The following is a 14,231-nucleotide window of genomic DNA, read 5'->3' as shown; positions in this document are numbered from 1 at the left end:
AAAACACCTTTTATACAATAGTCGACATTATTGCAATACTATAACGCATCTTTCTTTGAAATTAAAAATCTGACGTCTTTCACATGATTTTTTTTCAAAATTCATGCTCTAAAGTATGGTCTGCCAAAGAGTGTACCTCCTTTCATTATCCACCAAAATATTACCCTACTGCACCGGTGTAGCCTGCACGCCCGTCGTAGAGAATCACGGGCTAAAGTGAGAAAATCTAAAATTAAATAAACGAATTTTTAAATAAATTAAAATTGTGTTAAGACTATTGTATTTAAACAGGTCTGATAGTTTTCTAAGAGAAACGGGGACGGAGGTATTAATTACAATTGATGATCAAGTAAATCAATTAATTGAACTATTATGTTAAAAAAAGTTTAATGTTCTCCTGAACAGTGAGAATATTTCATGGCTTAACCCAGATTCAAAATGTGTCTACTTTGATAAGCCCAGCTTAAGATCAGAGGCCAAATCTATTGAAAATAATACCACAGGGAATCCACTTTTTACATATTTCCTATTGCAAGAGATTTCTCATTGGCACCATTGAGTTAACATGAGATTATCGACATTCACTAGAGGAGTTATACCTTTCCCCTTCAATTAAAATATTGAAAATAAAAAAGTATACAAAATAATGTGAAGATTTTTTCTTGGTGAAAATTTTTCATTTCCAAGTCAGTGCAGTAAAACTTATCTACAAAAGCTACAAAATTTGATTATTTTATTTCTAAAAGGGACTTAAAAAAATAAGGAGAAAATGCATTTTGCATAAGGAACTTCAAGGAGGCAAAATTATTAATGAGAAAGTTATGAAATTAGACAGTTTAAATGATTTTCAGAGAATGGTGGTGGGGAGGTGATGGAAATATAAATCCACAATTCCACTTTTTTTTCAGAAATATATTCTTCGGTTCTACCATGTTTTCTACCATCGGTTTATATTTGTATGCTTTTTATTTTTTACATGACTAGTAATTAGTTGACTAATTGACTTCGCTCCTTATACGACTTTATTGCAATATTATCATGCGACTTTAATATGACGTCATTGCAACCTCCATGTAGAATTTTATATTTGCAAGTGACGTCATTATTTGAGCATCAAAATAGTGATAAATATGACGTCATCTTTACTATATAAATCGGAATCCCGATGGTGTGGTTCAGTTATTGATTGTATTTGATAAAGCAATGTTTAAAACAACCTTAAAACATAGAGAATATGAAATGGAGACATCCTCAGTGATTGAAGATGACAAAGGAAATAGCGACAGAAGTCCACTTCATTCAGCGGCGTTAGGTGGACGGTCACAAACAGTTGAATGTCTTTTAAGGTCTCATGCGAATGTTTATGCAAGGGATATTGATGGTGATAGTCCACTTCATTTAGCAGCTTCAAGTAGACACTCAAAAAGAGTGAAATGTCTTTTAATGTCTGGTGCTGATGCTAATCTACCAAACAAAAATGGAGAAAGTCCACTTCATTTAGCAGCTAAAAATGGACACGCAAAAACAGCTGAATATCTTTTAGAGTCTGAAGCAGATGTTAATATAAGAAACAATGATGATGAAAGCCCGCTTCATTTAGCAGCTTCGTATGGACACCCAAAAACTGTTGAATGTCTTTTGAAGTTTGGTGCTGATGTTAATATAAAAAATGACAGTGGTACAGGTCCAATTCACTTAGCTGCTTCAGAAGGATACTTAAACATTGTTGAATGTCTTTTAAAGTATGGCACTGACGTTAATATTAAAGGAAATAGTGACAGAAGTCCACTCCATTCAGCAGCCTTAGGTGGACGGTCACAAACAGTTCAATGTCTTTTAAGGTCTCGTGCGAATGTTTATGCAAGAGATATTGATGGTGAAAGTCCACTTCATTTAGCAGCTTCAAGTAGACACTTAAGAGTTGTGAAATGTCTTTTAAAGTCTGGTGCTGATGCTAATCTACCAAACAAAAATGGAGAAAGTCCACTTCATTTAGCAGCTAAAAATGGACACCCAAAAACAGCTGAATATCTTTTACAGTCTGGAGCAGATGTTAATATGAGAAACAATGATGGTGAAAGTCCACTTCATTTAGCAGTTTCGTATAAACACCCAAAAACTGTTGAAAGTCTTTTAAAGTCTGGTGCTGATGTTAATATAAGAAATTACCATGGTACAAGGCCAATTCATTCAGCAGCCTTAGCTGGACGCTTACAAACAGTTATATCTTTAACAGAATGTCTTTTAAGGTTTGGTGTAAATGTTAATGCAAGAGATATTGATGGCAAAAGTCCACTTCATTTAGCAGCTTCAAATAGACATTCACAGACAGTTGTGCAATATCTTTTAATGTCTGGCGCTGATGTTAATATACTAAATAGGTCTGGTGAAAGTCCACTCCATTTAGCAGCTTTAAGTGGATGCTCACAAACAGTTGAATGTCTTTTAAGGCATGGTGCGGATGTTAATGTAAAAGATGATTATGGCAAAAATCCACTTCACTTAGCAGATTCAAATAAACATTTCAGAGTTGTGAAATGTCTTTTGAAGCGTGGTGCTGATGCTAATATAGAGAGTACTATTGGTGAGAGTCCACTAAATGAGAGTCCACTTCATTTAGCAGCTAAAAATGGACACCCAAAAAAACTTGAAAAGTATCTTTTAAAGTCTGGCGCATATGTTAATATAAGAAACGATCATGGTGAAAGTCCACTTCATTTAGCAGCTTTATATGGACACCCAAAAACTGTTGAATGTCTTTTAAGGTCTGGTGCGGACGTTAATGCAGAAGATATTAATGGCAACAGTCCACTTCACTTAGCAGCTTCACGTAGGCGCTCACAGAAAGTTGTGAAATGTCTTTTAAAGTCTGGCGCTGATGTTAATCTACGAAACAAATGTGGTGAAACTCCACTTCATAAAGCAGCAAAATCAATCCATTGCTTAAAAACTGTTGAATGCCTTTTAAAGCTTGGCGCTGATACTAATATACTAAGCGATATTGGTGAAAGTCCACTTCATTTAGCAGCAAAATCAATGGAATGCTTAAAAACTGTTGAATGTCTTTTAAAGTCTGGCACTGATGTTAATATAAGACAAAATAAAGGTGAAACTCCACTTCATACAGCAGTTATATATAATAACACAAAAACTGTTGAATATCTTTTAAAGTTTGGTGCAGATGTTAATATAAGAAACAATCATGGTAAAAGTCCACTTGATTTATCAAAATCTAGTTCTCGGTCGGAAACTTTTGAATATCTTACATACCACATATTAAAAATGAATGTGGCAAATTTAATTTTAAGTGAAGAAAACAAGCCACCCTTATTCCGGTGGGATTCAAAGTGGGATTACAGGCGGGGTCAGTGTGAAAGAGAACTAGAACAAATGAAGAGTGAAATAGTATTTTGTAATATTTCGTTCTATGATCTTTTGGTCAAAAGAATAAGCTCAATAGAATTATACACAATGAATGAAAGTTCCTTGAAAAGTTCACTGAGATCAGGAAACTGGGAAGCAAAATTTCCAATATATAACACAATAATAGTTAGCCAATTCAGAAAGAGTATAGAAAGGAAAGTGTTACTTGAACTAGCCAATAGAAGATTCAATTTTCTCTTTAATAGATTTGCTCAGTTACCACATGAATGTGCTGAACAAATACTTAGCCATCTCTACAATGAAAACTTGAAAAATTTGATAGATGCTTCTGAGCATCATCACAACAGTTGATTGAAAAATATTGTAAGAGCGTTGTGGTCTAAATGTATATCTATCTATCTATCTTCTATCTATATATATAAAAATAAGTTGTCTGTCTGTGTGTCTGTCTGTCAGGTGACGTCATGTTTCTGTGTCGACTGACGTCATGAAGTTAGTTGTCGTCATTTTTACTATGACGGTGACGTCATTAAAGATATTTAAGACATATATGTTCACGTAGAAATCTATTAATGTTTAAGTTTAAAATGACTGATGAACTTACAATGGCAACAGCCGAGGAAGATGCTCAAAGAGTCTATGCCAAAAAACTTGCTGCTGATACAGAAAGTCAGAAAAAAAAAGCGTGCCGAGGAATCAAAAGAACAGCAAGGAAACAGGCTTGAGGCTAAAAAACGCAAAACCGCGCAGTTAGATGAAGATCCACCTGGACAGCGAGAGTCAAAACATATCAAAACTGAAAATGATAGCGATGATGATTGGGTTTGGGATTTTGACATGTATAAGGTCATCAATGCCTACCAGATTTTAGTTAAAAAAACAAAGGTTCGGCGATATGTATTTCATAGTGAAGCTGAAAAATAAAGAAGAAAAAGAAAACTGAAAAAAGAAAAAATGTAAAAAACTAAAAAATACTAAAAAGAAAAAAAACTCAAAGAGAAATTACAGACCGGGACACAAATGACGACCGGGACAGAGGGAATATAAATAACGACCGGGACACTCAAAGAGAAATTACAGACTGGGATACCGGGACACAAATGACGACCGGGACACAGGGAATATAAATGACGACCAGGACACAGGTATTTAAGAATATCGTTCAAAGACAAATTTTTAATTGTAAGAAGACCGTTGAAAGAGAAATTTCTAATTGTAAAATGACTGAAGAACCTACAATGGCAACACCCGAGGAAGCTGCTCAAAACAAATGTATTCAAGTCGAAGTAGCTGAGTTGGTAAAGAGTTATGTTTCAGGTTCTAGGTCCGAGAGGCTCCAGGTTTGAACCTTGGCTTTAGCATTAATACTGTCTGTGTGTCTGTCAGGTGACGTCATGTTTCTGTGTCGACTGACGTCATGAAGTTAGTTGTCGTCATTTTTGCTATGACGGTGACGTCATTAAAGATATTTAAGACATATATGTTCACGTAGAAATCTATTAATGCTTAAGTTTAAAATGACTGATGTACTTACAATGGCAAAAGCCGATGAAGATGCTCAAAGAGTCTATGCCAAAAAACTTGCTGCTGATAGAGAAAGTCAGAAAAGAAAGAGTGCCGAGGAATCAAAAGAACAGCAAGGAAACAGGCTTGAGGCTGATAGAGAAAGAAAGAACAGAAAGCGTGCCGAGGAACTACCAGAGCAACGCGAAAGCAGACTTGCTGCTAAAAGAGAAAGTGAAAAAAGAAGGCGTGCCGAGGAATCACAAAAACAGTAAGAAATCAGGCTTGCTGCTGATAGAGAAAGTAAGAAAAGAAAGCATGCCGAGGAATCACAAGAACAGCAAGAAATCAGGCTTGCTGCTGATAGAGAAAGTAAGAAAAGAAAGCGTGCCGAGGAATCAGAGCAACCTGAAAGTTATCGCCTGGCATTCAGGTACAGCCCAGTCGATGATTATAGCTTGAGTAGATGTGTTCAAATCGGGACAATGTCTAAAATTTGTCCCTATTGCAAGGCCTTGAAATTCAATGGTGAAACAATGGGAATGTGTTGTGCCTCAGGAAAAGTTAAACTTCCTCTATTGGCTGCACCACCAGAGCCATTGAAGACTTTCCTTACTGGAACTACGTCAGAATCTAAGCTTTTTTTTTGTCACAAATCAGAAAATACAACTCATGTTTCCAAATGACGTCGTTTGGAGCCCAAATCGAAAATCCAGATCAATTTATGTCTACTTTCAAAGTAAAAGGGCAAATTTATCATAGAGCAGGGTCCCTTCTACCATTCTCGAGCGAGAATCATAAATTTTTACAATTGTACTTCATCAGTGATAGAAATTATGAATTGAATGCACGTTGCGAAATTTCTCCCAACGTTGAAAGGACAATCGTTTCCCAATTGCAACATCTTTTCCACGAAAATAATAATTTAGTGCGTCTGTTCAAAACAGCCATCGATTTGATGCCTACTGATACGCATAAAATTGTTATTTCCGCTGACAAAACGCCTCCTGGCCAACATGTGCGTAGATACAATGCTCCAACTATCGACGAAGTGGCAATCGTTATGGTCGGTGATCAGTTTTTACCTCGAGATATTATTCTTCATAAGCGAAACGCTCAGTTGTTAAGAATTGCTGAAACTCATCGATGCTACGATGCCCTACAATATCCTATCATTTTTTGGGATGGAGCCGACGGCTATCACTTTAATATTAAATTGATGAATAAAGCCTTAAGAAATGAATAAGAAATGCAGGGCAATGCATTATTATTCCTATAGACTAATGATTCGGCAGGAAGAAGAAACTTATATTTTAAAATGCCGTGAATTGTTTCACCAATTTGTCGTTGATATGTATGCTAAAATTGAATCAGAACGTTTGCTATATATCCGCCTGAATCAGACCAAGCTCCACTCTGAACAATACATTCATTTGCGAAATGCAGTTATAAATGACGGTAATACCACAAACGTTGGAAGATTAACAATTTTACCTTCGTCATATGCTGGCAGTCCCCGTTATATGCATGAATATGCTCAGGATGCTATTGTGTATGTTCGTCTCTATGGTCGTCCAGATTTATTTATTACATTTACCTGTAATCAATCTTGGGACGAGATACTGCAGCTTTTACTTCAAGGACAATCGGCGGTTCATAGGCATGACATTACGGCCCGTGTCTTCCGGCAAAATTTGAAATCACTGATAAACTACATAGTAAAACTTGAAGTGTTTGGGTCAGTGCGATGCTGGATGTACTCAGTGGAATGGCAAAAACGAGGTTTGCCACACGCACATATACTAATCTGGCTACATAAAAAAATTACTTCGAACGAAATTGATGATGTGATTTCCGCTGAAATACCTGATAAAAATGTCGATAAGGGGTTACATGATATTATTGTAAAAAATATGATACATGGACCTTGCGGTGCACTGAACAAAAATTCACCATGCATGGCCAAAGGAAGGTGCACAAAGCAATATCCTCGACTTTTAGTATCCAACACAATTACTGGCAATGATGGTTACCCACAATATAGAAGATGATCTACTGAAGATGGCGGTAAAACAACAATAATAAAGAAGCGTAACGGTACCACCATCGAAGTAGATAACCAGTGGATTGTTCCATATTCCCCATTATTATCAAAAACATTTAATGCACACATAAACGTTGAATACTGTAACTCCGTAAAGGCAATCAAATACATATGTAAATAGGTCAACAAAGGCAGTGACATGGCAGTTTTTGGCTTGCAGCCCGAATTCAAGATTTCGACGAAATCGTACAATATCAGGCTGGAAGATACATAAGCAGTAATGAAGCTGTTTGGCGAATTCTTTTATTTCCGATACATGAACGTAGTCCAGCTGTTGTTCACTTAGCGGTACAGTTACAGAATGGTCAACGTGTTTATTTCTCGGAAACCAACGTGCAACAAAGAGTCCTGAATCCACCGGATACAAAATTAACAGCTTTTTTTTCGCTTTGCAAAAATGATTCTTTTGCAAAAAAACTGCTGTATACTGAAGTGCCTTCGTATTACACGTGGAATACTAAAAATAAAGTATTTGAACGTCGAAAACAGGGTAAGTCAGTCGACGGCCAACCTACCATCTTCAAAGATACCACGATAGGAAGACTCTACAGCGTTCACCCCAATCAACATGAATGCTTCTTTCTACGCCTGCTTTTGGTGAATGTACCCGGTCCGACATCCTTTGAGTATTTGAGAACTGTAAACGGTACTATACATGACACTTACCGTAGTGCATGCCAAGCTCTGAATTTATTGGAGAATGACCAACACTGGGATAACTGCATCAATGACGCGTGCGAAACGTCAACCCCAAGTCAAATTCGTGCATTGTAACAACGTTGGAGAAATTTTCTTTTTCGATGCACCAGGAGGTACTGGTAAAACGTTTGTGATAAAACTAATTCTGGCATCAATTCGATCAAAAAATGATATAGCGTTGGCAATTGCGTCGTCCGGAATAGCCGCAACATTGCTGCCTGGTGGAAGAACTGCTCATTCCGCTTTGAAATTGCCTCTGAATTTGCATTCTACAGAAACTCCCACGTGCAATATTTCCAAATAATCTGGGATGGGTAAAGTATTGCAGCAATGCAAACTTATTTATTTGGGATGAGTGCACAATGGCACACAAAAAATCACTCGAGGCTCTGGATCAATGCTTGAAAGATTTGAGAGGGAAGTCGAAACCCTTTGGCAGCACATTAATATTGCTTGCGGGAGATTTCAGGCAAACATTAACTATAATACCTAGATCAACTCCTGCAGACGAAATGAATGCTTGCCTAAAAATTTCTAATTTATGGGCAGACGTAAAAATATTAAAATTAACTACAAATATGCGTGTCCGATTGCAAAACGATGACTCTGGTCAAACATTTTCAGATCAATTGCTGGCAATTGGAAACGGAAAGTTCCCAGTAGACTCAATTTCAGGACGTATACAACTACCTGCTGATTTCTGTAATTTAGTGACGTCCAAAAATGAATTGATTGAAAAAGTATTTCCGAATATTCTAAAAAATTATAAAAATAATAAATGGCTAAGTAAAAGAGCGATTCTCGCACCCAAAAATATAGACGTCCACGAAATCAACAATATTGTTTTGACCAAGATGTAAAGGCAGTCCTTTACAAGTCAGTCGACACAGTTTTGGGACCAAACGAAGCGGTTAATTATCCATCTGAATTTTTAAATTCCATAGATCTTTCAGGGTTTCCACCACACGTGCTACAACTAAAAATAGGCGTACCAATAATACTTTTAAGAAATATCAACCCACCAAAGCTTTGCAATGGCACGCGACTTGCCGTAAAAAAAAACAATGGAAAACCTAATAGAGGCCACAATCTTGACAGGGCCTTTTGAGGGTGAGGCTGTTCTTATTCCTCGCATTCCCATGATTCCAACGGATCTGCCTTTTCAATTTAAAAGATTGCAATTCCCAATTCGATTAGCATTTGCAATCACCATTAACAAAGCTCAAGGTCAATCATTAGAAAAATGTGGTATAGATCTTAATACTGATTGTTTTTCCCATGGACAATTGTACGTTGCATGTTCGAGGGTCGGTAAACCTGACAATCTATTTATATGCAGCGACAATTGGACAGCGAAGAATGTTGTATATTCGCAAGTTTTACGCAGTTAATTTGTATTGTATCTATCTATCTATCTATCTATATAAAAACGAGTTGTGTGTATGCATGTTTGTTTGTTTGTAAAAAGAGCGTTTGCATATGACGTCATTATTAGTACATACGGCTTTGTATATGCACAGACAATGGGAAAGCCAAGAATGTTGTATGCTTGCCTGAAAAATTCTAATTTATGGGCACACTTAAAAATATTAAAATTAACTACAAATTTGCGTGTCCGATTGCAAAACGATGACTCTGGTCAAACATTTTCAGATCAACTGCTGGCAATTGGAAACGGAAAGCTCCCAGTAGTGGGAAAGCCAAAAATGTTGTATATTCGCAATTTTTGCGTAGTTTGAAACACATATATAAATCTATCTATATTCAGAGGTGGGACACAGGGACACAACTACAATGGCGCGTAACTAATATGGCGCGTAACGACTTACGCGCGCAGGGGGGCTTGGGGGGGGCGCGAAGCGCCCCACCAACTAGGTGTTGGTGTGGCGCGAAGCGCCACCCCAACAGTTAGTATATATATATATATATATATATATATACTAGCTGTTGGGGTGGCGCTTCGCGCCACCCCAACACCTAGTTGGTGGGGGCGCTTCACGCCCCCCCCAAGCCCCCCCGCGCGCGTAAGTCGTTACGCGCCATAATAGTTACGCGCCATTGTAGTTGTGTCCCTATGTCCCACCTGTGAATATAGATATATATATATATATATATATATATATATATATATATATATATATATATATATATATATATATATATATATATATATATATGGTTTTAACTACGTAAAACTTGCGAATATACAACATTCTTTGCTGTCCCATTGTCTTTGCATATAAATAGATTGTCAGGTTTACCGACTCTTGAACATGCAACATATAATGGTCCATGGGAAAACAATCTGTATTCAGATCTATACCTCATGATTCTAATAATTGCCCTTGAGCTTTGTTGATGGTGATTGCTAATCGACCATTCCCTGTCCCGGTGTCCCGGTCGTCATTTACATCCCCCTGTTTCCCCCGATGTCCCCGTTGTAGTTGTGTCCCTGTGTCCCGGTCGTCATTTATATTCCCTGTGTCCCGGTCGTCATTTGTATCCCGGTGTCCCGGTCTGTATATACATTCGTTTTTTAGTTTTGTTTTTCTCCTTTATTTTTTTCCTTTTTTTCTTTTTTAGCTTATTTAGATTTTTAGATTTTTTAGTTTTTTTTATTAGTTTTTAGTTTTTTTTTCTTTTTAGTTTTTTTGTCCCGGTTGTCATTTATATCCCCCTGTTTCCCCCGGTGTCTTAGTTTTTTTTGTAGTTTTTGCATTTTTTTAGTTTTTTCAGTTTTTTTTTTAGTTTTTTATTGGTTTTTACCTTTATTTTAGCTTATTTTTCAGTTTTTTCCTTTTTTTTTAGTTTTTTTTTAGTTTTTAGTTTTTTTAGTTTTTTATCTTTTTTTTAGTTTTTTTAGTTTTTTTAGTTTTTTAGCTTTTTTATTTTTTTTTTATTTGTTTTTAGTTTTTTTTTGTAGTTTTTGCCTTTTTTTTGTTTTTTTAGTGTTTTAGCTTTTTTATTAGTTTTTAGTTTTTTTTGTAGTTTTTGCCTTTTTTTAGTTTTTTTAGTTTTTTAGCTTTTTTATTTTTTTTATTAGTTTTTAGTTTTTTTGTAGTTTTTGCCTTTTTTAGTTTTTTCAGTTTTGACGTCACCTGATCCAGTTTTTTCAGGTGACGTCACCTGACCCATCCATCCATCCATCCACAGACAACTTATTTTTATATATATAGATAGATATATATATATATATATATATATATATATATATATATATATATATATATATATATATATATATGCAAAATATTTATTTAAAATACAAATTACTCTTGCTGCAAAACACTTTTTTCTCGAAGAATACCGTTTAAGATGAGAATTTCGGCATAATTTGTTATCGAGGATGGGAGATTGCTTTTAACAACAGATGTTTCTCCAACTTTTTATATCCAAGCTGGCTATGCTTTGTATTGAAAACCAAACCCCAAAGAGAAAAAAGATATCTACAGGAGTAGACAATAGTATCACAATATTGAACTTTAGGAAAATCTTACAACGTCTGGATATTCTGTCAAAGACTCAATTGAACAGTTTTTATCGTCCTTAAACCTTAATAACTGAGCTTCCAGGTTACAGTGGGGAGAATTTAGAGCAAAGTGTAATGGCCATGATCTCAAAACTTCATCAAATAATTGCCAAACAAGTCGAGCTTTCTTCAGTTTTGTGTCCTCTTAGCGAAATCAAATCACCAGAATAAATTTGTTTTGGGGGCATTCTTCTTTGCATCGGCCAAAGAAAAATTTAAATCGCATTTCTAGTCACTGACACCTCAAGAGCACCGAACTCAGATCCATCAAGAATAAACACAATTGGTGCAAAAAAGGAAAAACACGACACAAATTTAGCCGACCAAGTGTCTCCCGCGATGAGCTAATATTAATAAAATAGGAAGAACTGACGCAGTATTTCAAATAAATTTAATTATATAAAACCATAGGTTAAACATAGAAAACAACAAAACTAGATATGTGCGTTTAGATCCTACAGTTTTTTATAGACGACAGTAAAGAGAATTTAGCAACAAAACTAAAAAAACTACCGAAAGCATACCACTTTTACACACATTTGATATATTTCTACATATTAAAGGACACAACTTCCAGTTTGCAAGCATTTATAACCACTTGGACAGCAATGCAACCTGTCTGTGCAGCAAGTAGCCTAAAAGAATAAAATTCAAGTTAATTGCGGGACACATTATCTAAAGCAGGGTTACGTATTGCTTCTCTAGAAGAAGAAAATACAGAGATCGAGAGAAAGATGAAACAGAAAGGAAAATATTACTGATGGAGATTTGTTGTGAATTTGATATGTTGCATAGTCACAAACACACACACACGTATGTATAAATAAATTTTTTATTGACAATGGCTGCATATTTTTTTTTTGAAAATTGGCACCCTGAAATTTTCTGGATTGGATAAAACGATCTTGATAGGTCAGGAGTTTGAAAAGATTCGCTAAGAGTCTTAATTTTGAAAACACCCTTTTCATTTGATAACGACACGTTTTTTATTAGTATTGTAATGATGTCATGCGCTAAAATAAAAGGCTGCATACATGTTACAGTTACAAATGACGCCACATTAACAATCATATCATAATATTTGTTCCAGTGACGTCATTCATAGCGTAAAACTAGCAATGTCTAGGAAAATTAATTAGTCTCAATTAAATCAATATGTCTAGGAAAATCAATTAGTCAATAAGTCGAAAGCTAGCAGTTATACAAGAAAAAAAAGAAGCTACCCTCAAAAAAAATTGTCGATCAAGTCCCAGGAGAATACAAATCTTATAAAAGTTATGATTCGGTAAAAGATAAACAGGAAAGATGAATTGAATTCCCTCTAGAATTCCCCAGTTCAATTGATACTACAGATTTGTCATCCCAAGACTTAAAAATAAAGAAAAGTAAAGAAGTTAGTTCTTCTTTAAACTCGCATATTGACATTTCTGGCCAAAAAGCAATCTAATAAGGTAACAAGTTTCAGGAAGAACTTGTATTTCTCCAAGGGTGGTTGTATCGAACCTAACCTAACGCTATGACATCAAGAATCACATTGTATGCAGTTAGAAGATAAGCGATAACGAGAGTTAACATATACAAGCCTTCCGCGTGCCAGGGCCGGCAGCGAAGCCACCGAGCTCCCGACACTATAGCCTATATACTATCTTTATAAGTGAACAATAATTGTATATTTATTTATTCATTTTTTCTCGATAACAGCTCCATATTTTTTCTATAAAGTTTGTATCCCGAGATATTCTGGCCTAAAGAATCAATTTAGACAAGTCGAAAGTTAGAGAAAATTCGTAAAGAGTCTTAATTTTGGACATCATTGGATCATTGCCGTATTGCAATGAAGTTGTCACACCTATTTGGAAAAACTGAAGATTTTCATTCATGCAAAGCTTACATTAAATTGCTTAAAGAGCAAAAAACTGGTAATTACAAAAATGTTTGTACATATTTTGACAAGGGAATGCAACAATTCAAAAACCGTTGTTAGTTGATAGTAGAAATTGTTGTTAGAAATCGGACTTGCTTGAATAATAATATATCTTTGACAATTAAAATGATGATTCTTTGGAACCACCTGAACTATTAAACCTGATAAGACCAAGGTAAACCCCCAGACAAATTATAATCACTACGGGTGAAAATCAGCAGCCTGGACGATCAAATGAGACAATACCCCAAAAAACGAAAGTTTACAAGTGTTACTAATGATAATTCGTTGGAAGAAAACGAAGTTTTTGCCCCACCCCCTGAACAAGTAACAAATCTACACCCTGGACCGTCATGTTAAACTAAACCAATAAGGGCAGCAAAAACTAATGGCATTGGCAAATTGTCTGAAGTAATTAAATCCAAAATGAAGGAGAAAAAATGGGGTTAGAAAATAAGCGACAGCAGAGTCAAAACGCGCCAAAATTGAAAATGATAGTTATGAGATTGGGCTTAGGATTTTGATATGGATAAGGTCATCAATCCTTACCATGGCTTCGTGAAAAAAAAGTTTCTGCGATATGTATTTGTTATGACAAAAGACAAGCCTGGGCAAAAGTTTACGCTCAACATTTTATAAAAAGCTCCAAGCAATGAAACAGCTATAAATAACGACATTACATTTTATAAGGATGTTAGCCAAGAGCCTGATACTACTTCAGCCTCCACTAAAAAACAAAGGTTCGGCGTTATGTTTTTCATAATGACAAACGAAAAGTCGAGGCAAAATTTAAAGGTCCAATAAAAAAAAAGTAATTTTACAAAGGCGCTAATTCTAATTCAAGGTCATTTAAAATGTTTAATGGGCTGATTGATGAAAATGAAGCACAGGTAAATGTGATAGTGAAAGTGAGAATCTCAACAGCTAAAGAAATAGGCATGGAACAAACGACAGCGAGAATCACATTAACTTTTAAACGAAACTTTGAACAGTGATCTGTGGTTGGAAACTAAAAAAACAAAACTAAAAACTAAAAAAAATAACCTAAAAAGAAAAATCCTTGAAAAAAAGTAAAAAACTAAAAAGAA

General features: G+C 35.5%; 2 protein-coding genes and 1 long non-coding RNA gene across 5 annotated transcripts in view; 2 read left to right on the top strand and 1 right to left on the bottom strand.

Annotated features, from left to right (window-relative positions):
- The window catches only part of LOC136027163 (progranulin-like), a 50,532-nt gene that overhangs the window by 1,084 nt on the left and 35,217 nt on the right, over window positions 1-14,231 (bottom strand). The window contains exon 4 of one of the 2 annotated variants that reach the window (XM_065704161.1): window positions 11,594-11,854. The exons of the other annotated variant lie outside the window; for it this stretch is intronic. Within the exon in view, the coding sequence (XP_065560233.1) occupies window positions 11,777-11,854 (78 nt within the window). The 3' untranslated portion in view covers window positions 11,594-11,776. Of the gene's footprint in view, window positions 1-11,593; window positions 11,855-14,231 lie in introns of those variants that run through there. 2 annotated transcript variants of the gene reach the window in all.
- The window catches only part of LOC136027164 (uncharacterized), a 57,008-nt gene that overhangs the window by 34,577 nt on the left and 8,200 nt on the right, over window positions 1-14,231 (top strand). The gene's annotated exons all lie outside the window — the stretch shown is intronic.
- On the top strand, window positions 405-8,487 carry LOC136027156 (ankyrin-1-like). Its single transcript, XM_065704141.1, has one exon. The coding sequence runs from the start codon at window positions 1,204-1,206 to the stop codon at window positions 3,733-3,735; it is 2,532 nt and encodes an 843-aa protein (XP_065560213.1). The 5' UTR covers window positions 405-1,203; the 3' UTR covers window positions 3,736-8,487.

This window comes from Artemia franciscana, chromosome 5, assembly GCF_032884065.1.
Source record: "Artemia franciscana chromosome 5, ASM3288406v1, whole genome shotgun sequence".
NCBI classification, from domain to species: Eukaryota; Metazoa; Arthropoda; class Branchiopoda; order Anostraca; family Artemiidae; genus Artemia; species Artemia franciscana.
The sequence above is the reverse complement of the archived record's forward strand: the minus strand, read 5'-3'. Positions and strand labels throughout refer to the sequence as shown.

Excerpts from the sequence above, each read along its gene's own strand:
- LOC136027156 (XM_065704141.1), top strand. The coding sequence starts at position 1,204 with ATGTTTAAAACAACCTTAAAACATAGAGAATATGAAATGGAGACATCC.